The sequence below is a fragment of the Molothrus aeneus genome, chromosome 5 (genome assembly GCF_037042795.1).
Source record: "Molothrus aeneus isolate 106 chromosome 5, BPBGC_Maene_1.0, whole genome shotgun sequence".
Lineage (NCBI taxonomy): Eukaryota > Metazoa > Chordata > Aves > Passeriformes > Icteridae > Molothrus > Molothrus aeneus.
In genome coordinates this window covers 39,132,632-39,159,230 of record NC_089650.1, presented here as the reverse complement: position 1 = coordinate 39,159,230, position 26,599 = coordinate 39,132,632, and the positions used below count along the sequence as shown (strand labels likewise).

At 37.9% G+C, this 26,599-nt stretch overlaps 2 protein-coding genes across 2 annotated transcripts; one reads left to right on the top strand and one right to left on the bottom strand.

The window, feature by feature from the left end:
- Positions 1–885: 885 nt before the first annotated feature.
- RPAP3 (RNA polymerase II associated protein 3) lies at positions 886–19,017 on the bottom strand. The gene is made up of 17 exons (XM_066550601.1): positions 18,956–19,017; positions 16,935–17,093; positions 16,214–16,354; positions 15,674–15,796; positions 15,034–15,161; positions 14,370–14,491; positions 13,967–14,037; positions 12,850–12,981; positions 11,436–11,563; positions 9,663–9,784; positions 8,162–8,232; positions 7,882–7,998; positions 5,974–6,185; positions 4,654–4,849; positions 3,952–4,049; positions 2,472–2,572; positions 886–1,371 (listed from the first exon to the last, which is right to left on the bottom strand). The coding sequence occupies exons 2-17, from the start codon at positions 17,088–17,090 to the stop codon at positions 1,280–1,282; spliced, it is 2,010 nt and encodes a 669-aa protein (XP_066406698.1). The 5' UTR covers positions 17,091–17,093; positions 18,956–19,017; the 3' UTR covers positions 886–1,279.
- Positions 19,018–19,080: 63 nt separating this feature from the next.
- ATP23 (ATP23 metallopeptidase and ATP synthase assembly factor homolog) lies at positions 19,081–25,128 on the top strand. Its single transcript, XM_066549820.1, has 6 exons — positions 19,081–19,327; positions 20,567–20,612; positions 20,720–20,801; positions 21,081–21,218; positions 23,550–23,633; positions 24,601–25,128. Exons 1-6 carry the CDS (start codon positions 19,141–19,143, stop codon positions 24,802–24,804), a joined length of 741 nt encoding a protein of 246 aa, XP_066405917.1. The 5' UTR covers positions 19,081–19,140; the 3' UTR covers positions 24,805–25,128.
- Positions 25,129–26,599: the final 1,471 nt, after the last annotated feature.

Genomic DNA, 26,599 nt, shown 5'->3' with positions numbered 1-26,599 from the left:
GTCATTCCTGTCAAATGCTACCAGGCCTGAGCATGCAGCTCAGTTTGTTTGGTTTTTTTTAAACTGGATTATATCTGAACTAGGACATAACATAGCTGCAATGTTTTAAAATTGTTTTTCTAATACTGACTGCATAGAAGACAACATTTACACCTTTTCCTACTAATGCATGTTGGGAGTTTGAAGTCTTTTTGAATGCTATAGCTATTTAATAATTTCTCTGAAAAATGCACAACTACCAAACCAAAACTTTCAGAAAAGCATCAGCATAGCACAAGGGCTGAATCAGGATGAAAGCAAATTGGCAGGATGGAAGAGGCAGCAGGTAAGCTTACACCACCACTTGGATACTACAGTTAGAGTATACTTGACAAGTGCTGTCATTTGCTCCTGGTCATGTGAGCAGTACAAGTAATTTATCATGCCTCATGCTCAATCTTACCTAAGAATTTCAGTTAATTTCATGCTTTTGCCTTCTTCTACTGTTGAGGTATTTTGCTTAGCCTCCTGAATCATCTTAACGGGTTTACCCACTCAGGAACAAGTGATCCACAAGGATTAAGTTTCACCAGATTGTTTTAGAAGTACTTTTGAAAGAAGACAGAAAGTGTTTTTCTTTAAACTTTTTGTTTAATTCTACAGTATTTGTCTTCCCTCTATTCTGCAATTAAAATTGTCCAAACAGTTGAGGTTCACAGGAATAGCTTCAGAGGTTCTTAGCTACCAATGCTAAAACTTCACTTTTAGATAAACACAAGCAAAAAATCTGGAATTTTCTTGCCATCATACTTCAGATTCACTTTGCATAGTAGAAATTCTGATGTGATGGATCTTTACAGAAGAGTGATTTAGGCATCTTAATAAAAAAATCCTTAAAAATATATCTTCAATTCAACATTCAGTTTATTTTCTAAAATAAAAACCCCATGCATAATTCTAATATACAGCATTTGATAAACAAAGACATGTATATAAATATTTTTTTCCTTTTAATAAAGATCTCTATCTACAGTCCAGATCCTGAATGGCAATCTGCTGAACCGTTTTTTAGGAAAACGGATTCCACTGAAGAAAATGTAGATCCATATTGTTTCAGGTACTGGAAAACAAGTGTACTTCAGAACTAAATAATGATCTCTTCAGGCACTTGCCATTTGGCTAACCCAAGCTTAAGAGTTTCATTATTTATAAAAAGCAACAAAATTGCAGTCTTTACAGCCCTCTTAGCTAATTTCCACATGAAAAGGTGCAAATCTAGACATTTACATCAGCCATCTTGCTAAGAGAAAATGCCGTATTTCTTCTCCAATTCTTCAACAGAAGCATCTTTTAATCCCATGTGGTTCAAATGATTGAATAATACCTGTGTAACTGAAAAAGAAAATTCCAACATGAATTCTTATTTTTGTAATTCACATTCTTAAAGTAAGTTAGTCCAATTCTTTCCTTGGTGAGAGTAAGGGGCACTTTACTTTTATTTTTATTTTATAGGTGAAATACCAATACATTTTTGAACTACTGGGAGGATGAACACAAGTAGCAAAGCAGAACTCTCACTTTGTTTCAATGCCTAGGAGCTGCCTAGCAACACTTCCTTAAACAAGTGTATAATCCAGGCAACAGAGAGCTTTTAGTTTCTTTACCAACTCGACACTATTCCACTACATGCAGAAGACAAACGTTAATGCCAATAGCAGATAAAGCTCACGTCAGGAAAAGGCATGAATGCCATTCATAGAAAGCATTGCACTTCAGTTAAGTCAAGTTATTTTATTTTAAGGAGATTCACATTTCAGAATTTTTTAAGTATATGGTAATTAGTGAAACTCAGCTGTAGATAGTGAATTTAAAGTTACATGGACCCAGAGAAATGGTTTTTTTTAAGTTTCACTATTACATAGTCTGTCTGGTGCACTAAATAAAGAAAAAGTTTGAGACAAAACCCACTTTTAGAAACCATGAATTCAAGCCCATGTCAACACAAATTGCAAACTAACATGACTGATGATGCCTCCAGAACAGGACAGACAACTAGGGTAAGTGCTTTAGAGATTCTGTTCTCATTCTTTTGCCAACAGAAAAGTCAGGATTTGCCAAGAAATAGTTGTAAATTGTGGAAACTGTATAATCTGGATACCTTGGATCTCAGATGTAGGATTTCATACAAATTCATAAATTTGTAATATTACCAGCTACAAACTGATAAGATGGCAAAGCTTATTTTATCAGAATAAAATGCAGTGGTATTACTGATTAAAATAAGAGGATTTAGCTGTAGTTTTCCAGTCTAAACAATAAATAAAGAGTCAAAGGATTAAGAAAAATTACATGACATTCAAATTAACTTCTAAAACAATAAAAAAGCTAGACAACTAAAATGATTATTACATAGAATAAAAAAGAGTAACGCCAAGTTTTACATATTTTTGCCAGATTCTACAGTATCACAAAGACACTACCAGATTACTTACTTTTTTTTTCTGAACCTGACATAAACATTACTGCCATATCAAATCTTTTTAATTCAGAGAGCCTCTGAAGGATTTCAAGGATGAGTGATGGCTCCTCTTTCCTGAAGAAGATTATTAAAAATATAAAAATAACCACTGTTGATTAGAAATATTCAGTAGCTGCAAGCAATATTGAAGAATTCAGGAACGAGAAATTAAAGGACAAATAAAATTCCCCTTTCATATTCGCTATCTTTGTCTTTCATCTGTCCATTCACAAAGCAGAAAGTCAATATCCAGAAACCTTTATGTAGGTATTATTGTTCTACTGAACAAGAGTGAAGAAATACAAAAACCTAGACTGATGCAAACTGGCTGCTGGTCATGTACAGAATACCTACTACATGGTTTAAAGCTTACACCTGGCTATAACATCACTATTTTTATAAGTATCACGTAGTGTGAAAGGAAGCAGCACCTGTGGCCTTAGAAGTTCATTGAAAAATCTGAGCAAATTACAGCTGCCTTAATTTTCATCCGTACAGAAAATTCCTAGATTGTGTTCATTTTACATTTTTTTGGTCAACAGTAAACTGGCACTGTCTTTGTTACAAATACTAACAAATAGTATTTTTCTTTCATAATTTCACTTTTTTTTGGAGGGAGACAGGACAATTTCAGCTTCCTAGCCCTTTTATGTTGTATCACCAAACACAGGACTGTACCTCTAAGACAGTATTTTTCACCCATTTGATGGATATTTTACTTTTTAAGGAAACCAAGGGAAAGGCAAACATTGATTTATGCTTGCTTATCTCCATAAAACAACACCAAAAAAACATCAAGTGTGTGCTTCTCACACAGTGCAATTCAGAAAAGCAGTACAGTGCCTCTGACAGACAAAATGAACTTTAGGACTCAAATGGTAGCATGGATAGAAATTTCAAAAATAACTTGTCAGGTCCTGTCTTATCAGAACCTCAGTCTCCAATACACATTTGCTACAGGCAACTGTAAAATGCTAGCAGATAATTAAGTCTGAATGCATCACAGTAAGCATGGCATAAAACCAAAACCCTCTGAATTTCTCAGCTTTAGAAAGTTAAAATAGAGGACAATGGGCAATTCTATGTGCTCTCAGAATACACACGCAATAATATGAACAAAAGTTATTTCATACAAATTAATGCAAGTTTCTGGTGCTCTTTAGCAAAGCACAATTCAACAACACTCAGTAAAAGTATTTTTTTCACTTCTTTTTTACCTGGTTTTTCATTATGAGTTTCACTTCTTAAGAAGCAACTACTAAGTAATTCCAATTATTTCATTATGTTTCCAGCACACAGCATTACGTGAGCAATTTTGTAAGCCCAAGGCTGGGCCTAGAGAGAAAATAAACTCCCAAACACAAAACAAGAAAACAACCTCTCTCCACCACAAAACCACCAAACCTTTCAAAACAGCAATAAGTAATGTAAAACAATGGAGGAGCTAAACTTACTCAATATAGAAGTCATGTAGAATTTTCAGGATCTGGTAAAACAAGTCTGGATCTAAGGACTTCTGAAACAGCTTTGCATAAAGTGAGGGCTCTATTTGCTATAGAAAAATTTTAAAAGTTAATTTTAGACAAAAAATACAACTAATCATGAGAATTACATGTGCATTTTTAGAAGGTCATGGACAATGCTGAAGTGCATGAAGGCAAAAAAATCAAATCACAGAATTTAACATGAAACAACTATTTTTGCTTGTTTGCTTGGGTTTTTTTACTAATGGTAATTTCTAACTTAAAAAAATGTTAAGTGATTTTTTTTCAAAATATATGTGAGTAAAAGTACACATTAAGCAGATTGCTGTTTCAATCATTTCCTCATTTTAAATATGTTGCTATGTCTAATTACCCTAGAAGCACTCATTAGAAAATTATAATTTAATAGTTACTAATGTAAAGTCTTTAAAAAAGGGCCTATATTTGAAAAAAACACAGAGACTGTACTTAAAGCAAATAAAAAGGCACAAAAGAAGCAAAACTCAAATGTGCATCAGATTGCTTATTGCTATATGAACACAATTAAGTAAAGGGAATATTGTATACTTGAGGCACTCTAAACATATCTATCCCTTCCACCTAAGGGGTACTGTTTCTTCAACTGCTGTTGAAGAAATTGTCCAAACACTCTTGATACTCTATGTTTCATACCTTCAGGTAAAAGTACATGTTTTCAGGGCAGTCTTTCAACTTTCTGAAGTCAGATTCAAGCTGGAAAGAATTTGCAGGAATGGGAGGAACTGGAGAAGCAGACATGAATGACCTTCTGATTTCTTTTTCTCTCTGTTGGCTTGCAGGAGAAGATGGATGCAATGTTGATGAAATTCTTTTCACATTTACAGGCAGCCTGCAAAGGTATTTTGAAACATATAATCAAATCAACTTTTAAGGAAATTCTACAGTGAAACCTAATTGGAGATCCTTCTATTCAATAAAAGCTAAAATACTGAAAAATTTTTAGAAAAGATTGTGTTTTAGTTTAAGCAGATATTTTAAAATTCCTTTTCTTCACCTTTTCTAAAAAAAACCCACACATCTGCAAATACTTAAATTTACTCAGCCTCTACTTTTTTTCTGGAAATAATTGCATTTTATAGAAGTTTCTCCCATGTATACCTGCCAAAACCAAAAAAACCATATTTTCTGTAATTTCATAATGCAAAGCAGTAACAATGTCAAATGGATAAACTAGTTTCAACACTGATAGCAGCAGAACTATTTTTTGTCCTTTAATTTCTCATTTAAGTCCATTGATTTTTTAGAAATTAAGAAATGGCTAAGAATATACTTTTTTCTTCAACTCTTCACAGTAAATCCATCTAACTGAGCTAGAAAAGGTGTGTGGGGCCAGTGCTTCTCACAGAAGTTCTTTGACAAGGATTCTTTGTATCAACAGAATGAGGCAGTGCTGATGCAGTGGACAATGAATTCTAAGACTGAGCAAGGATAAAGCTTCTGTACTTCAGCCCAGTTTCAGCAAGACAGACTTCAGTTTGCCTAACAGCATGACTTAGAAACTGAGCATATCTGAAGCTACCACCTGCCTCAGCAGAGGAAAGGGTGGTGACACTCATCTGCTCCTTTTCTCTCACATAACTGGGGTACAAAGAATGCTTGAACTCTGTTCAAAATATCTTCTAGAAACAGCAGATAAAAGTTGTAAAAACAGCTAGGGAAGATGGAGTACCCAAGCGAGAAAGAGTACAGCATGCAGAAAAATATGAATGCCTTTATATTTGCAATGTAATTCTGAGTTTTCCATCTGACACTAAATGGACCATATTTGTCTGAACCACTGAGTGGTCAAAAAGGTAAATGTGCAAGAACTGCATATTTACTTCAACATTGCTTTTTCAATTCAGATTCTCCAAAATGCCTTCAATACCTCACCACATGTAGACATCTGGAAAGTAAGATTATATTTCAACTACATTCACCTTTCCAAAAGAGGATCAGAATTATTATACTTACTGTGATAGTGATGTATCACTGATTTCTTCTATTTTCAAGTGCTTTGCTTTTGGAATATCAACTGTAGTCAACAGATCATCCTGATCTAGAGCTTCTGTTGCTTCAACACTCACTGAATTCCTCCAGTTATTGACTAAAGTAGTGCTGGGCAAGTCACCATCTGATGTATCATCATCATCAACTTCCTCGATCTCTATTCTTCGCAGTGGCTTCTAAACAGAGCACAGAGCTCATGTCACATGTGGGCTCAATACAAGTGTTTAAACAGACTCCAGACACAGCTGTGTGTAACTTAAAATAATTGTATGACAACCAGTTACCTCTGCAGTGGTGCACAGAGAAGACACTTTGCATAAAGGTAAATGGCAAAACCAAGAAACCATAAAAATCTACATGAAGCCTGATATGATAATTTTATTGCTTTACCCTCATAAACCAGTATATCCTTATGGATCTCCATATGCAGTCTGTCTTCCCAGTAATAATTAAAAATGTATATTGTTTCACACTAAGGTTGAATAGGCAAGATCTATCATATACTTTGTCCCAGTATGTGGTACAGCTTTGTGATTTAGCAAAACAAAAAAAATCCAACAACACAGGCCCACAACTTAAAAATTTTCATCTAATAAATATCTGTAACTCAACCCTGCTGTCTGACCAAATTACATACATCCCAAGGTAATTAATTCCACCATGTGCTGAAATGCTTCATGAACCCCATTATTTTTGACCATCACCTAGTACCACCATCACAGGTCTTAGAAAAAAAGCTCTCATCACTTCTTACTTTAGAACTTCATTCCTGAACATGAACATAGTATGTATTGCTCTAGAAATACTGATGCAAATGCACATGCTTAAACACACTCAACAATTTAGACTTCTAGGAAATGGCAGTACTAAAAGCAGAGATGTTTCAGCTAAACTTTTTCTACCTTAACAAAATAACAAGAGGAATACAACCAATCTACCATCTTTGTTTAATTTAGCAGCTGAAGTGAACACTTAATAAATATAACTGCCTATAGTATTTCAGCTACTTCATTTAGGTTTAAAGAAATAATTTTTCTAGTTGCAGAGAGGACATGGTACTCCTCTCTCCCAAAGGATCAAAATAATCACACACTTTCTATTAAAACTATCCATCTAAATTACATTACTTATGAGGGTAAACAAAGGTTTTCAAACAGAATGTGTGCATACATGTACAAAGTACAAGCACTCTTTGTATTTACACAACTCATTGCTGAATGTATAAAGATTAAATGTACTAAAAGAGGAAGCCTAATACATAAAGAAACCTGGTATTACATTTTTTCATCTATAACTCATTCATCTGACTGTAACCACTGATAAATCATAGTCCAAATACATTGCTTATTGAAAACCAATATCCAGCTGTCCTGCAGTTTCCATGGATGAAAATGCACGCTCAAAGCTCCTTGGAAAGCAGCCCTAGGTGACAGCAGCATATGGCACAAGGAGGCAACTTCTCTTAAAACCACTATGGCTGCTGTAAAAACTGTAAACAGCAGTAGAAATGAAGGACAGTTTACCCAGAGGTTCTCATCTTTCTCTCATTTACTCTCAACTGCAATGTCACCTATGGGCACAAGCCAGGGGTTTGGGGCTGCCTGCCTATTCCACATTATAAATGTATGCATACACCATGTTTGCTGAGGGTGGTACTGCAGGCTGAATGCTTACCCCACCACTGCTGTGAACATCAGCATTTCCATGCGTGTACACGTTCTTGAAAAATATCAAAAGAGCAAATTTATGTATTTTTGGCTTTCCACAAGCAAGGCTATCTATCAAGGGTTAGTCTACAATATAGAAAGCAGATTTTAACTCCAAACTCTACTTTTCCCACCATTATAGAAAGCAATAAATATAACAACTTACTGTTGATTTAATCTGTAATGGATTATCAATCATTTTCACTATATTTTTGATTTCTGTTTCTTTTATCAATACTGCAGGATATTCTTGGTGAGTCTGCTGCTCTTTCTCAGCTAATTCCTGAAAAAAATGCCAAGTTGTCCAAAAGATCAGGTGTTTCATGAGTAAATACAAGATATGTTGAAAAATAATGTAATAAAGAATAAAAATCTTATAGTACTATAGCCTTACAAAAAACTCCTTAACAAACAAAACCCCACTATACTGAAATAAGCATACATACATTTCTTATTTTCGTGAGTTCGTTTATTGCTTGTTTATTTCCAGGTTCCAGCTTCAGAACAGCTTCAAAATCTGAGTGAAAAACAACATAGAAACTGTAGATATTTCAAGTTACAATGTACACCTGGTAGATTTTTAACCTTCTATTTTCCTTTCATAGCTCCAAAAATAATTAAAGGCAGGTAAGTGACAGAACGGCCAGGGTTGGAAGGGACAAGCCACCAGTGGGTCACAGGGTCCAACCTCCCTGCTCAAGCAGGGCCATCCTGGAGTGCAATGCAGAGGATGGCATTCAGACAGTTCTTGAATATCTCCATGGAGGGAGACTCCACAACCTCTCTGGGCAATCTGCTCCAGTGCCTGATCATCTGCACAGTAAGAATTTCTTTCTCATATTCAAGCAGAACTCCCCATGCATCAGTTTCTGCCTGTTGCCTCTTGTCCTATTGCTTGGAACCACTGAGCAGAGCCTGGCTCCATCCTTTTGACACCTTCCCTTCAGATAGACACTGGTGAGGTCATCCCTCAGTCATCTCTTCTCCAGACTGAACAGGCACAGCTCCCTCAGCCTTTCCTCATAAGAGAGATGTTCCCTTCCCCCTGATCATCTTTGTCACCCTCTGTGGGACCCACTCCAGGAGCTCCATGTCTCTCTTGCACTGAGGAGCCCAGAACTGGGCACAGCACTCCAGATGTGCCTCAGCAGGGCTGAGTGGAGGGGCAGGATCACCTCCCTGGACCTGCTGGCAGTGCTCTTCCTAATGCAGCCCAGGGTTCCATTGGCCCTCTGGCCACAAGGGCACTGCTGGCTCATGGGCAGCTTGGTGTCCACCAGGTCCTTCTCCCAGCAGGTCAGCCTCAGTCTGTGCTGGTGCAGGGGTTGTTCTTCCCCAGGTGCAGGACCGTACATTTGCCTTTTGGATTTCTGAAGGTACCTCTCTGCCCATCTCTCCAATCTCTCAAGGTCCTTCTGGAAGCCTCACAGCACCCTGGGGTATCAGATGCTCCTCCAAGCTTTGTATCATCACTTAACTTGCTGAGGAGGCATCTGCCCCTTCATCAAGTCACTGATGAACAAGTTAAACCACAACGGGCTCAGTACTGAACCTTGAGAGACACCACTAGTGACAGGCCTCCAACTAGACCCTGTGTCACTGATTAAGACCCTCCAGGATCTGCTGTTCAGTCAATTCTCCATCTACCTCACTGTCCCCTTTTAAGTCATCCTAATGCCTATATAATTTCCTACTTTTAAATAAACTTTCCAAACTATTTCTTACCACTTATCATAAACAGCAACAACTGTAATTTCACACAAAACTGTCTTCCCATTATGTGGGCACCAACACAAGAGTTTTTACACATATTCAGTGAAATTCAAGAGAAACCGCTTCATTCTTAACTTCTGCAATGACAATCTCAGTAAGTTAGAACAAAAAAAGAGCAGGATGTCCTTATACTGATCTATTACCTACCACATTTAGGCTAACTCAAAATCATACCTTGAATAGCTTCCTTTAGCTTCCCAAGAGCAACTCTGGCAGCTCCTCTTCTGGCAAAAGCTTTAGAATAGGAAGCATCTAAGTGCAGAGCTTGTGTGCAGTCATCTTCTGCCTCTTTGTACCTCAGCAAAAAAAAAGAGTAGCACAAAATTAATAATCAGTTTCAAGAGGAAGTTTCAATTGAGATGATGATAGAACAGCCCAAACCAATTAAAATATAAAGGTAGATCTTCATTACCTACATACATAAACATATCACTGAGCTAAAATGTGAATTAAAAAAAACTTGCATAAAATATGGTTTCTTAGGACCTTGAAATTTAAGCTGTATCTTTTGGTATCTCAAAACAGAGTGCTGACTCTTTTTAGCATTACAAAAATTCACATCATTACAAAATTCACAAAGATAAAAAACCACATTAAAGCTTATCAGAGCAGAGTCCATTTTAAAAATTCAACAACAGCCTTAAAATCCAAGCTAGTACCATGGCTTTGTACTTCTGAAAACCAGAAATACCATTACAAACAAAGAAAACATACCAGCGAGGAGAAGCAACTATGCATGAGAATAAATTTCTCTACATTTGAAATTCTGTGACTTGTCCTTAACTATTTCAGAATGAGAACTCAGAATATCCTTGCATTAATGTCATTTGCTTCATTTTAAGATTAAATTTCCTCATCCCATTTATATTGTTACATTAGATCATGGTTCCACTATGTGCTTAATAAAATATTTTCATTCATCCCTCTTCTCCATGTTCAAACTATCATTAAATTTATGTAAATTAATTTTTATTTGCTGTTCTCATCAGCACTAGCAGTTTGTAAGAATACCAATGGGCTTTTGTTGCATTTTATGTTTGGAATTCTTTGAAATGTAAAGACTTGTGATACAGGATTCATCATAGGGAAACCATTTTTTGCTTGGTCATTCAATTAAAATATTGCTTCCTCTGAATCTCACAGAAGATTATTTGCATTCTGATGTCCTTTAAATTACAAGTGTTGTGTCAGAAATACTATCTATGCAACTCATCTTATCCTGATTTGAGATCAATCTACTGTCTCTAAACATACTCAGTCATGTCACATTAAAACAGATGACCAACACAGCCCTCTGCTCTTCATGCTACCAGCTTACATGTTTTAAATTACCACATCATCACAGAGTCAAACAAAGTTTACACCTAAAAACTGGCCATATGGAACTTACCTAATTTGCTGGAAAGCATGGATTTCCATACAGTTTCTGGGTTATTTGGATAAAACTTAATTAAAAATAAACAAGCAACACATATATGCCTCTATCAGTGAAGTTAAAAAAAACATTTTTACATTTTAAAATGCAAAAATTTCCAGAAAAAGCTGTTATTCATTCCCTCCAAAGTCAGAAGTTATAATTCACTTATTTTTACAGAGCAATGTTTAGTAGTGGACTGGGTTTCATAGTCAAACACAAAGCTTTGGACAGTTCCTTCCAGAAAGGTGAATATCTGGATTTTGCACACATAAAAGAATGAAAATCGAACTTCAGAAACCATTATTTCACACTGGTGCTATTTTATTCTCTCAGAACTTGCTTCCTACAAATTGCATTGAGATCACACATACAGATTTGTTCCCTCTCCTTTACTGCTTTAAATTTGATTTATTCTATACTGAATTCTAAAAAAAAATGAGGAGGAGTGACAATAACTTGAGTGAAAATCTGCTGGATCATTATTCCTCCTGATTTACAACAAACAATACAGCATGTGCAATTCCACTTACTTCTCAATCTTTAGGTAGGCCATGGCTCTGTTAGCTGGCAGTAGTGCATTGGTGCCATCTGCTGCGATACCGCGGGTGTAACATTCTATTGCAGCCTCATACTTTCCTTCTTTGAAATAACCGTTACCCTGGAATATTTAGGTCCGAACAAAAAAAAACCAGCATTGTAAAAATTCAGTGCAATTAACTTTTTGTTATCCTTTTTTTGCAGAGAGAGTGACAACATTATGAAGATGAATTGCAAAGAACAACCACATCAGGGCAGACAGTTACAGCGTATTACTCGTAAGTCTACAACTTATTTAGCTTTATGCTTGATGTGCAGGATAACCTACCCTGTACCTCATGAATTTAAACACAAGCTGAACATTTACAATTCCCCTTTCAATATGATTTTATGACTTCACAAATTCCTATTTATTCTGCTCCATAAAACTTATCCTTAAATATTACTTGGGTCCAAATGTTGTTGTTGTTTTTTAACCAATGCTCCATACAAGAAAATTACATTCCTTTTTTGTTTGTTTCTGGGGAACTAACATTACCTTTTGCTTCTCAATACTGATTTGAAGCTGCACATCTCTGCTACTACTCTACTGACAAAAAAACAGAAAGGCCACAGTTCAGACTTGATCCATGTCACCAGGAACAAGCCTGCAGTGAGTCAGCCCTGTTGCCAATGAACTATTGCATTGGACTGAAATTTCTCTTCTGAGATCTAGTCAAACTCTTGCTCCTTAATGCATACCTTCATTCTTATCTGAAGAATTACTTATCACAACCAGTATAGCAAACCTGAATAATGATAACAAGTTAGGAGTTACATAGCTAGGTAGAGTGAGCAGAAAAATTATGGTTTAGTTGGTAATGCTATTTATTTATTGAAAGAGTGGTGAGAGGGAGAAATCAATAAACCAACTGAGAGTCAAGACTATGCATCCAGAGATATATTTTTATTGTCATTGTTGCCTGCACCCCCAAAGTCCTTTTTATAACTACTATTCATCATGTAATCAGAGGTTTGAAAACAAGAAATAGTCCACAATTTCCCTTGGACAAGCAAGCATCAAGAAACTTATAATAATGGAGAAATGGAATCTTTGTAAAGTGCAGGTTAAGTTCTACTTGTCTTACTGTGTATTTGAAATTTTGCATATACAATCTGGGCTGTAAAAGCTACCTTTTATAAGTACTCCTCTAGACAAATCCAAACATAGCTCACTGTCCCACTCACCTTCCTAGAGGCAAAATGGGAAACACTTGAAGTAACATCAAGGACATTCCATGTATGAAGTTCAAGGTGGTGCCAGGTTTAATTTATACATTTGCATAACTAAAAGCAGCATAACTAACAGTACAACAGCACCTTTTCCTTTGCTAGGTTTCTCCTGTTCCACCAGAACCTGTGACCTACCAGATCTTTTTCTGCAATTGCCTTCTGCTTGAGCTGCTGGTCTTCAATGCGCTGCTTCTCTTCATCTGTTAATCCTGTTCTGACTGCATCTTCAAACTCTTTCTGTTCTGATTTTTCTTTCAATGACAGAGCCTGTAAAAAACATAATTTTTCCCTTCAGTAAGTATTTTCCCACTTAAACATTTTCAGAACATAAATTACAATAATTTCTAAACTTTTAGGATAAGAAAATCAGCCAAGCTTTTTAACAGAAGTGCCTGTGTTGTAAATTAAATACAAATTGAAGAGACAATTTAAAAACAATTTGTTTCTTGAAAATATATTTCTTTGAGGGACTGCAAGTCAGAATAATGCTTGGTAAATTAGAAGTATGTAACTTATGAAGCACAGCATGAAATGACTCATGGAACCTTTCTATACAGTCCAATTCACATATCATTTATTTCTTCAATTACTGGAGGCTTTGCACCTTCATTCTGAAAATAAATTTTTCAAGCACCGTCAAAAACACAGTTGAAGTGGTCTATGTAAATTCATACAGAAGTGACAGGTGAGCTAATAGTTCCAAAGGTCATAATAATTAACATTCTCCCTATCATGAAAAGAATCTAACTTGCACTACAAGTATTTTGTTCTGTTCTTAGAACAACTTTCTGGTTTGGTTGACCACAGCAATCAGTGGACTACAAGCAGGCTAGCAATGCAGTTTTATGACCAAGAGAACATAGAAGTTCTCTCATGTGCTGTGCTTCCTTATACCAAAATACTAGACATGACTGAAAAAAGCATTAACATAGGAGGTAGAAAATTGGAGAAAAATAAAAAAAAAAAAAAACAATCAACCCACCAAAATCCAACCAACAACAAAAAGTCCAAAAAGACACCAGATGGTGCACACATGCAGTCTTAGTCTGGGATCCAATATTACACTGATATTTGCATATGTGTGAGTTTCTCCAAAAGAAACGCCATTAAAGATTTTGACCTCAGTGAACTTCAGGTGCCAGAAAATGCATCTTTACTGAGAATTTATTGAATCAGTTCTTGTTACAAAAATGGACACATATAATATGAACAGGGTGTATTAATTTATGTTAGTGTCTATTAATCTTTTTACCTGATCAATTTTCTTCAGTTCATTTTTTGCTTCAAAATTGTTTGCATCCAGCTCCAAAACTTTTTCATAATCTATCAGAAGACCAGAAAAATATGTTTCAGGTAGGAAGCACAGACCAGTAAGCAGAGCATTCTTTTGAGATAAATCTGTTTTGTAATTACCCAAGAAGTCTGAGATATTTCAAGTAATACATCATTCTAGAACAGTTAAAGCTGAATTATTCAAGAACTACTAACATCTACTGCTATAATTTGGACTTGCTACTTGAATTTTACCTTGCCAGAAGAATATGCAACATGATATTTCTTTGTTTCTAGGAAATGAAAATTAAATTCCTACACTAAAGAAACAGATCACACAAGTTGGTATGTATTTTAAGAAAATAATTTTAAAAAAGACCCACCTTCTTTAGCACCTTGAAGATTTTTCAAAGCAAAGCGAGCGGCCCCTCTTCTCGCATAAGCCTTTACGTAATTTTTATCTAAAGCAAGTGCTAAATTGCAGTCAGATTCCGCAACAGAAAACCTATCAAAAAAATGAATGAGTAGTTTGGACACATCTAGGTTACAAACCCCAAAATTTCAGCACTTCATCTTACTCTGAGCCTCACCAGGTTCTTGTAAGATGGGAATCTTACATGCTTCAGAAGGGGCACAAACCAAGTACTTACACGTTTCTTGATTCTGAATACACTAACAGCAGTAAAGAATCTCTACTGCCACAGAAAGAATAACCAACTCCCCTTTCTTCACCCCAAACAAATCAAAGCCTTAGAAACAGAGCTCACTGGATGTGAAAGGCAATTTAACTTTCTCTTCCTCTTTTTTCTTGAAGTCTTACACTGTTAACACAGAAGATGGTGAACTGCTAGTGCGCAAGCCAAGGAAAAATTGATGAGGGAGACTACCAGATTTCTTCTCCTGGTGATTCCTATTTTACTTTGAAACTGGAAGGCAGGTTGCAACAACACAGCATGATGCGTAAATCAAGAATTAAAACTAGACCAAAAATCTGAAGGTAGCGTTTCAAGTACAAAAATAGCACAGATTTAACAATGCAAGTCTTACTTTTTCATTCTATAAAAAGCTGATGCTCTGTTTGTGGGCAATACTGGATTGTACGGATCAGAATGCATCCCTCTAGTATAGCATTTTATAGCTTCATCAAAGTTTCCTTGTTTAAAGTATTTATTACCCTGTGAATAGAAAAGAGCAAGTTTTTCAGCATTTTTCAGAATTTTCAGCAAGTTACTGTATATTGGCAGCTACCATGCTAATTAAAAACCCGAAAAATACAAGGTATTCTTGAAATGCTTAAATATTTTTGTTCAACATTCCTCACAAAATACTGCCTTACTATGAAATATGCTAATATATTCTAAGCGCACCATATTAAATAATTTTCAAGATATATTCTCTAACAGAGGTCTATAAAATATTCATTTTCAGTATCTCTAGGTCATTTCCAGAAACGTGCAACAAGCATATACATAGCTACTTAAATTACCAAATAAGGTTTTTTTAAGTTTTCAGTAACTAAGTTTGGCATCTTTGCTTTCCAAGTCAACATTTTCATTTCTGCCTCCTCTGGGACACAACTTTTACCTCACACACACCTTCAAGGACCTCACTGCAGCCAAGACAATAATGGCCAAAGATACTAGATTTCTATAGTTTATAGATTACTATATATCTATAATTCTATAACCTTTTCCTTCTCTGCAAGAGCCTTTTCAGCATCTACATGAATTCCATCTTCTTCAGAGTCTGATTCTGGAGATACAGAATCATGAGTACTATCTTCTTTATCAAGTTCTTCAAGTATTTTATCCTGGAATCAGAAACAAAAAACCAAAATATTGTCTTCATTATAATTTAACAGTGCAAAATAATACAAGTAAGATTTTATTAATGTGTCCTCCAATACTGACAGTTGTGCTTAGTCTTATATTCTACTATAATTATGACCTTTTAGTAGGCTTATTGTTAAAACAAGGTTTTTTTCCCCTTAAACTAAAATTCAATCTGCTAGATGAAAGCACAGTCAATAAAAAAACCAAGTATTTATGAATGTTCCAAATATTAAATTTGTAATCTTTTCGGGAGAAAGCTACCCTATGTTGATACAGTACCCAGCACATTAAGATACTGACTAGTGGACTGATTCTCAGCACTGGAACAAAATCTTATTTAACACAGAATCAGCTGGGGACAAGACTCTGGCAACAAAGCAAATCTTAAGACTTACCACATCAAGTTTTCCCCATGCTTCATAATCATACGACTTGATCTTGTTTTTCTTGTTTTCCTCAGAGGTTATCTTTGAAGGGACTTTATTTTTGCTTTTCTTCTTTTTCTTAAAAGCCTTGTTTCGAATTGGTGGCAAATTCTAAATAGAATTAAGTAACTTATTACAAAACAGATGTGTGGAAATCACTTGCACTGAAGAATCTACAACACCTGTACCTAGACAGAATATCTATCTAGTGGCTAGTTTTATTTTAGAAATCCATCTAGCAAGCTGTTCTCATGAGCTCTACAAAACCACTAAGAACTACAAGCATAAATCTTTAAACACTTAATAGTAAATATTACATGTATGATATAAAACCGAGTTTTAGAAGACAACTGTCTGCAGAGTATCACTAAAGAATCACTTCAATATGCTAAATGTCAACAGTAAATTACCAATACTGATGCTGCAAACAGAAATATTCTCATAGATCTACCCAGAACTGATAAAAAATTTACTGGCCTTATCACCTTCAGGTGCTACTGGCCCACAGCTCTGGTGGTGGTGCAGTTTACAGAGGAATTTGTAGTTTACTTCAGGTGAAGAACACATGGATTAGTTTATGCCTTCTATTCAGATATTTTAAGTAAAAAAATGTAATTTTGCTAATGCAAAACATTATTATTATAAACACAGTATGAATAGCTGAGTTGACACTGGTCTTGTGTTTTCTTACCTCTTCTGGGACCCCACTCTGTTTCCTGAGTTCAGAATCCACTTCTTTAATATCTTTTTCCCAGCTCTCCAATTCTCTCATAAAATCCTGCAGCTCTTCAGCATTTTGCTTCACTTGCATCTGCAGCTCTATCGCTTTACTTGGTGCACTCATCATAACCTGCCAAAATTCAAGGAAAAAAGCCTTCTAAAAAGAAGTTGGAAGTATGTAGTGAAGGAAGCTAGCTACTTCAAAATTAACAAGTCTGACTTACATGCTAGTCAGACTTCCCAACAGCATAGTAGGAACATTAAACATTAAGAGACTAATGAGAAAACACAGTTGAAATGTCTTTGAAAAAATGAAAGGAAGCCATATTATTCAGATAAAACAAACTATATTATAACAAACAGCAATTCACGTTTTCCTAACTAAATATAAGGTAAAGCACCCAACAAGTCAATGGTAATCCTGAAACTGCAAGCAAGTCCCTACAACACTGTTTAATAATTATTAACACTTGATTGTCTTCAGAGATTTTGTTGTCTTAAGTGAAAGAAGTTTTATTATCACAAAAATATCAAGTCACAATTAATACGTAACCTTAAAAATTTTGGTTACAATTCAGAAAAAAAAGAAACCCCACACATCTACAGTTCGTAGCACAAAAATCAGAAAGGATGAGGCAAACATGCTTTGAAAACAGTCATGATTAAGTAACTCATAATAAGCTAAATACAAAATTAGACAAAGAGTTATGAATGGTTGCTAACTATAACCTCCTGATGGCAAGCTTCAGGATCTGTTAAAGCCTCATGGAAATATAAATAAGCTATTTGTAGAGATACTACACATAAAACTTTTAAGGAAGAAAAAGATCTACGCTATTTAATATGCGTTATTTAACGTTATTTTTCACACCTGTGCAATAACCTAGTAGCACAACAATATAAAAATTTATGAGCCAAAAAAGCTAACGATTCCTGTGGTACAACGTGCCATCCATAATTACAGACAAGGGTCTCAAAGAGATGGAAAAACCCACTGCACGATTACTAGTGAACTAATGCTACCAAAGCAGAAATGTTTTCACATGCTTAGGAATAAGCAGCTAAGTAGATGCCCTGCTGCAGCAGTTTCTTTCTCCCTAGCTCAGGCACAGGTGGTGACATAATTATCCTGAACAATGTATTAGGTCTATTTGAAACAAAACAGAAATAAACTTTCATTGAAGCCAAAAATACATAGCTTTCATCACGTTTCCAGTCAAGCAGCTTACTATGTTTTTATCCACCTTCAACTGTTGTCCCCTGCCGAATTACCACTGTAATATTCAATCTGTTAATTTCGTGCAACTTGGGCAGGGACACATCAAATATTCCATACAGCTTAGCATTTCCAGGCAGGCAGAACAAGATACTTAAAAATATGCAAAAAATACCTTGTAATCTATTGACCTTTTCTTTTTCCTATGTCTGACTAAATATTCTCACGCAGGCGAAAACCTAACATGAAGTCTGGCTGTTTATTCTCTGCCACTCTAAAGCATCCTGCTAAAGTGTATAAAGTCAAATTGCTCCGTTACCAACTAGCCGCACACAACTTAGCGACGACTTTAACCCACGCAATGACAGCAGCCTCTGAGGCGCAGCCCTTAAACCTTCAGGGCACTTTTATTCGACTCTCAACTGAGAGCTGAGCCCTCCCAACACCCGGAGGCTGCTGCTCCCAGCGACTCCCCTGGAGCGGCCGCACCACGCCGGCGGCCCGGCCGGCAGCACGGGCCGGTCCTGGAGCGGGTCCCGAGGCCGCACCGCAGGAGGCCCCGAGGCAGAGCAGCCCCTGCGAGCCCCAGCACCGCCTCTGCACCACCCGCAAGCTGCAAGCCAGGCCTTGACTCCATCAGGGTGTGCTCCCCACACCTCGCCTCGCCACCCCGCGCGGCCAAGCCGCCCGTGGCCCACAGGGGTGGGGATGCGGCTGCGGGACGGCTCCGCCCGATCACCGCACGCCGCGCTCCCCCCTTCCCGCCCTGGCCTCACCTGCGCCGCGCCGCGGCTCCTCCCGCGCTGCCCAGCCCGCTCCCAGGCTGCCGCGCGGCCCCCGCGCCAGGAGCCAACTGCGCCTGCGCGCGCGACCCCCCACCCACGTGCCGGGAGCACGGCCGGCGATTGGCGCGGCCCCGGGCCCCGCGGCCCTCGGCAGGCGCGGGCCCGCACGGCCGGACATGGGGCACGGGGAGGCGGATTCGCCGCCGGCGGCGGCAGAGAAGAAAGGGGCGGAGGAGGAGGAGGATGATTTCGGCTACCGGCTCTTCCCGGACCGGAATAAGAAGCCGCAGAGCTTCCTGGTCCGCAGCCTCTTCACCTTCCATAACAAGTGCCAGCTGATGCTGAGGCTCACCCTGGAAACGAGTAAGCGCTCCCCGTCCTCCCGCGGGCCCGGCCGCGGCGCAGGAGAGGTGCCAGGCGGAGGCCGGGGCGCCCGCGGCCGCCAGCGGCGGTGACCTTGTGCCGCGGGTCCCGCGGAGGGCCGTGCCCTCCTGCCGCAGCACCCCCGCGGCCGCCGGACTGGGCCCGAGCCGGTGGCGGGGTGCGGCTGCTGATTTAGGAACACGCTGATTTCGGTTAAGATAAAATACAATTTCGAAAGTGGCAGAGAGAGGCTTTTTTTCTTAAAAGAAGCTTCTCCTGTACTTCTTTCTTTTTCCTGAGAAATTGAGATGATTTGTCAATATTTGTGCCCCTTGCACTGTTTGTTGTGGACTGTGCGTGTTGACAGCAAACAACGATGGTCACTATAGGCCGCTCTATTTATGTTTATTAGTAATTAAATATTGTCAGGAGCGACTTGATTCCTGAACAGCTTTTACTCTGTATTGTGGGCTACATCAGAAAGACCATGGCCATACATCGAGGGAGGTCATTCTCCCCCTCTGTTCTGCTCTCCTGGGACCCCACCTGTAGTACTGCAGCCACGTCTGGTGCCCTCGGCATAAGAAGAAGATGGAACTGGTGGAGTGAGTCTAGAAAGGGCTGTCAAGTTGGTAAAGGGGCTGGAGCACCTCCCCTACAAAGACAGCCTGAGAAAGTTGGGGTTGTTCAGCCTGCAGAAGAGAAGGCTGCATGGAAACCTCAGAGCAACCTTCCAGTGTCTGAAAGGGCATATGTGGAAGCCAGACAGAGACTCCTCATCAGGAATTGCAGTGATAGGATAAGGAATAATGAGTTCAAACTGTAACAGGGCAAATTTAGGCTAGATACACAGAAGAAATGTTTTACTGTGAGGGTGGTGAGGCACTGGGACAGTTGCCCAGAGCAGCTGTGGTTGCACCATCTGGGCGTGTTCCAAGGCCCAGTTAGATGGGGCTCTGAGGAGCCTGGTCGAGTGGAACGTGTCCTTGCCCAAGGCAGGGGGATTGGAGCTTTTTTATCTGTAAGTTCCCCTCCAACTCAAACTGTTCTATGATTCTATATCACATAGTCTGATCTGTAACAGATGCCAGTTGCATTGCAATAGGATTAAATATTGCAAAGTATAAATTTGCGTGTATAGAGCTTTTCTTGATTTTTTCCTTGACTGTCTATATTTTGTTTATAGATGATTTTCAAAACTTTTGTCTAGAGAAATTGATTGCAACAATGTTTTTCTAGATCCATATGCTCGACTTCTTCTTGAGGCTCTGAAGCAATCTGGTTGGTATGTAAACTAATTTGTTTTGTTCTATGTAGTAATGTCACTGTGATAAGTAGTGAGTGAAGTTTTTAAAGTTCTTTTCTGTGACTTTGTTTGTTTGGGCCTTTCAGCACTGTCTTCCATGACCGTCACTTTTCTTGTGAAAACTGTGATGGCTGTGTCGGTGGAGGTTTTGATGCTGCCACGTCTCAGGTAGGTGCTGGACATAGTACTCTTTCAAAGGACTGCAATTTTTTAGTGATTTGTGGCTAGGATTAAATCTACCCATACTGATACATGAGTTAATCATGAAAACAAGAGAAATGAAAGATGTTCCATGGCATTGGAACTAGTACACTTCAACATGATAAGGCTGTTAATGTTGAAAAACATCAATCCAAGGACCCTAAATGCTGCTTGTGCTGTGTCTCTTAGAAGTAAGGGAGGTGTTGAAACTTAGTAAAAAGACTACCTATATCTCTTCTTCTGCAGATTGTTCTGTGTCAGAACAACATTCGCCGACAGTCCCATATGAACCGGGTGGTCACACATGAATTGATTCATGCATTTGATCACTGCCGTGCACATGTTGACTGGTTTAAAAATGTCAAACACTTAGCATGTTCAGAGGTAAGTTAAAGTGCTTCTAATGTTGTCATTTTATTAATGATTGCTGGTTATTAGGGCTGCTTTGCGTTACATGGTCTGTACACAATTAATATACACAATTAATTTGTTTTAATCCTGTTAATACATTTTGTCCTTTCTGTCAGGTCAACCTAAATAGTTTTGTTCAGAAAACAAATACTTAGTTTTCACAAATATTAGTAAGTTAATGTCATACTAAGTAGAATGTGATCACTGTGAGTGTAAGAAGTGGTTATTGACAAATAAGAGAGTTGTTAGAAGTGAAAACATATTCACATGGTTATCAAATGCTTATAGAATTCTTTTTATCCCATGCAAGTCATGATATGTTAGGTGATTATCACAGTAACCTTGTTTTTGTTTAGGTTTTTTTGATTAACAACAAACTTGTCTTTTCCTGTAACATTCATCTAGTACACTGTAGTTATGAATCCATCACCTTTGGATGAGGTTCTGAGTAACCTGGTCTAGTGGAAGGTGTCCCTGCTCATGGCAGGGAGTAAAGAAGTTGATGATCTTTAAGTCCCCTTACAACCCAAACCATTCTCTGATTCTGTGGTTTCAGAGGACATTTGAGTATTAAGGGCCTTAACACTTGACACTTCAGGAGGTGAAATTAAATGGAGCACAGGCTGGGAGGGATTCCTCTTGTGTATGTGACACAGGTGTTGTGTGTATGAATCTGCATGCTTTTATTTGATTTCTGGTGTAATCTATCATTTTGTCACAGAAAAGTTTGTCACAGGCTCAGCTTCACTCTTTCATTTCTGATTCTTCTATCTCCTTCTCTGCCATGTGGCACAGGGAGCCAGGGAATGTGAGCTGTGGTCAGTTCATAGCCCTTTGTCTCTACTGCTCCTTCATCCTTGCACTCTTTCCCTAGTCCAGCTTGAGGCCCTTCCCACGAAATACAGCCCTTCATGAGCTGCTTCAACATTAGTCTTTCCCTTGGGCTGCTGTTCTTCAAGACCTGCTCCACCCTGAGTTCTTTCCACAGCTTACAGTCTTTCAAGAATGGACTGCTCCGTCATAGGTCCCCCAAGGCCCACAGTTCCTGACAGAAAATGTACTCCTGCATGGGCTCTCTGTGGGCTGCTGCTTTTTTCAGGGCATGTTTGTCTCTCGTGTCATGATGTCTTCCTTGGACTGCAGTGTGGATATCTGCTCTACTGTGTTCCTTCACGGACTAAAGGGAGACAACCTCTGTCTCCATGGTCTTCTCTGATGCCTGCAGCACCTCCTCCCCATCTTTCCTCAGTGTCTGTGTGGCTGTTTCCCTCACATTTTCATCACTCCTCTGTGTCACAGCTGACCTGCAGGTTTTTTAATCCTTTCTTGCATGCGTTGTCACAGAGATACAATCAGCACCAGTAATGGTGGGTCTGTTTTAAAATCAGTTAAAACAGTCTCTGTCTGACATAGGCTCAGCCACTTTACAGTCTCACAGAAGCCACCCTGGGAGGCCCCTCACTGCCAACATTTTGCCCTGTAAACTCAATACAATAATTTTTAGTTGTTAACTGTCATATACCTTATTTTATCAAATATTTTATTTATATATATAATATACTTTATTAACTGTCATATACTAATTATTCAAGATTGTGCCTGTTCTTGCTCTTGTCAGGATTATTTGTTCATTTCAGGTCTTTTGATTACTTAATTTTATGGTATTTACTTTTTTTTGTTGACAGCTTTTTTAATTCTTACTTTTTCATATTTTCCATGCATTTATTTTCACTCTGGTACTTAATTATAGGAAATCAGGATTTATTTACATTTCCTAACAGACTGTGTAGGGTATAAAATACTTAGCAGACAAAAGAAATTCTAGTGTAGAGGTCAAGACAGTTAAGCTAAAGCATACATGCTCATTTAAGTATAGGTTTTTGCAAAACAGATGAGTTACAGCTCTTCTGGTATTGCATCTGTAGTCTTTGGAAGGTATCTGCCTTTCTTCCTGACTGCTGTAACAGATTCTGATATAGACTGAGGAGAATAATCTTACTTCCCATGTTCTTCTAGCAGTTCATCTATATACATACATATAATCTCTACTGCTCATTTATTTATATTTTAGGGATGTGTGAGAGGTAGTTCCTGGAGAAACCTGAAGGTTGTTGTAGTTCACTGAGGCTGAGGTGGATGTGAAGGGTATAGTAGTAACAGGTGCTTAAGAAGTTAAAGTGACCTCGGGAATATCCCCTACCAACAGTCATCAGAAGTGTAGAAGAAAAATGTTTGTTACAATTTCTTGGACTTTGTATTTTCATGTGTTTCTCTGATCTTGTGGTTTTTTATTTTTCTCAATAGATTCGAGCTGCTAATCTCAGTGGAGACTGTACTTTGATGAATGAAATAGCCAGGTTTAAATTTGGATTGAAAGGGCACCATCAGGTAAAAACTGTGGCTATTAAAATCTAATAATTTGTTATGTTACCTATTTGGTTTTAGCCTTCTGAGCTTTCATAGCTAAAAACTTTAGAAAGAGAAATAGATGCCATAGAGTTGCTGTTTCCTCCTAACTAATGCTTAATGGTCGATGTTAGGTTTTTTTTCCCACCTTGTTATTTTTATTGGAGTGAAATCCCTGAACATTTAGTCAGGTTTTAAAGCATTACTACTGGCAATGGATGGCTAATAAAACCAAACAAAAAGCAGGGCTTGTAGGAAATGTAGTGGAAATACTTTATCCACTTTAAGTGGTTAACACTCTTAAAAAGTTACTGAAAACTGAAGGAAGCAAAATGAGAAGATTTCTAAATAATCATGTGCATTAAGTCTTGTGGGAATTATTTTTGTGAATAGTAATGAAGTCTACAGATAGAGACTCAAGTAGTTGCTCATTTTAGAGTGGCAGTTAGGTTGTAGATGATGTTTGTATATTTTTTGGTCTTTTGGCAAACAAACTGTAAGAAAAAGTTACCATGAAGAGAAGAGAATCAAAATGAAGGCCAGTAGAGAAGTCATTCCATTGTTATACAACATTTCAGTTCAGTAAAGAACCTAACTGGTATTTGTGTCTGTTTCTTTCTGACTTTTTTTTTGTGTCCAGGTCAAGCTTTAAAACACTTAATACCTACAAAAAATGCCAAATTGTATTTTAATTCCCGTTCTAAAGAATGTCTTTTAATTATTTCATGGCTTAAATGTCTTTTAATTATTTCACGGTTTATGTGTACATGACAAACTAAAGCACATAGTTTACACAGGATGGAACTAAAATGTACTTTTAGTGCTTACTACAGGCACTGTTTGACTCTTCTTTCATACAAAATTGTTGCCTATCTAATAGGAGTTAATACTTGACAAAATATGGAAAAAGGTTACACTAATAATGACAGATTTTTTGTTTTCACTTTAGACTTGTGTACGAGACAGAGCAATTCGTTCCATTCTGGCTGTTAGAAAAGTTAGCAAAGAAACAGCAGAAAAAGCTGTGGATGAAGTTTTTGATGCTTGCTTCAATGATCTGGAACCTTTTGGAAGAATCCCACATAGCAAGGCAGATGCAAAACGTGCTTACAGAGACTTTCAGAACAGAGATCGCTATACTGCTAATTTGTAAGGGTGGGTGAGAAATTACATGAATGCCTGATTGTTCAATAACATCTGGAGTTAGTCTATGCCCACAGTGCACATGGAAAGGGCAAATCTATCAAGCGTATTAATTAATTTTTTAGACATTTTTTGTGAGCCGTCTTCCATGGAAGTAAATGGGGTAAATGAACAAGGCTAAAAATGGTGCTTGCTCACCTGTTATTCCAGAAAGATAATTTAGTATGCCAAATGACTTGTCAAATACAATTCAATGTGCTTTTTTCACTCTGACTGACTGGGACTTGGTTTCTGAAATTTTGTTGCCATTGAATAAATCTTTCCATTAAATCTTCATGTTTTTGGTGTCTTCGATACACAGTAATGAACTTGATAATCTTCAACACTTTATTTTAAAAGATGGGCACCTGAACTACAGCTCTGTGCTCTAGATTTAATAACTATGGGTAAACCCAAAATTTAGTAACTGCCACATTTGCTTTTGAGCACCTCCTGAAATTCTTGGGTGGTTATCATTTCCAGTGGTGGGAAAGCTTTTGTGACTTGAGTCCTTTATGCCCTGAACATGCTGCTCATGTCCTCATTGTCTTTGGTATTGGAGGACCAGGTATGATGATCAGGGTTGCCTTCTCCTGGTCTGTGTTCCAAAATGTTTTGTGACAAGAGGACTGTCAATGTATGAAGCTTTTTCGGGAAATACATGATTTGACTGTAGTGGGGCAGCAGACTCTGGTGAGACTTGAGCTGCCGTGAGGCACTGAACTGCTCAGGAGGAGAAATGTCAGCACAAGCACCAATTTCAAGTGCCTGACATGCTGCAGCTGAAAGAAGGACGTAATCCCAAGTACCTCCAGAATTTGGCAGCCTTTGACAGGGCCCTTATTTGACTGTAGACTTGGGCTCCTGCAATCCACCTATTTATTTCACATGCCTACAATGTTTTGGATCTGACCATCATTCTGTAGTTTCCTCCTGGGAAGTATTCAGTCATGTGATAAATCTCCAGCCCACTGGTCCTGCTTCTGAGGTGTCACTGAGGAACAAGGTGCCTGAAGATGACAACAGTGTGTTGCCTTTTCCTGATCAGTGTCATCACTTCGAGAAGATTAAAACCTAAGCACAGTCCTCACAAAGGACAAAGCAGAGCATACACAAAGTGCCTGAGAGAGCTGATCAAGCCTGAATTGCCTGAGTTCTGTTTGTGTTGGACTATGTATGGTTTGCATTTATTTCCAGGTGTAGCATAATTCATATCTACAGGAACCATTGCTTTTGGGGCTAAGCATTGATGTGGATCCCTCAGAAAGTCATCCCCATTGTACTGGAGGAAGTTAGGTCTTGACTAAGATTCTTCAAACCTGTGCTTTCAGTAGTTTTACAGAATTTCAAATGGAGATTTCATAATCTTATTTTTCTGGGGTAATTAATCAGTGACTGACATAAATTCATGGCTGAATATCTGAACAGAAAAAAATGGGTATAATAACCTAGATACCTATGGAGAAAATTACACATTGAATTCTAGGCTTCCCATTATCCATACAGTCTCTGTAGACCTGGAGTTTCCAAAATCCTCTGAGGATCAGAGATGCTTTGAAATTAGCATAATAGTATGTGTTAATATTCCCTTAACCTTTACTGTTTTTCAAGTCACCATTTTAATCAGTCTGATGTATGATGCTGGGTTTTTTATACCAAAGTTCTGCTTTAATTATTGTGTGTGTGTTTGCATTTATATTGTATTTTGACCAATACATAGTTTGATTATATACATTTGTCTTCTGTCTGGGATAAGCATTATGAAG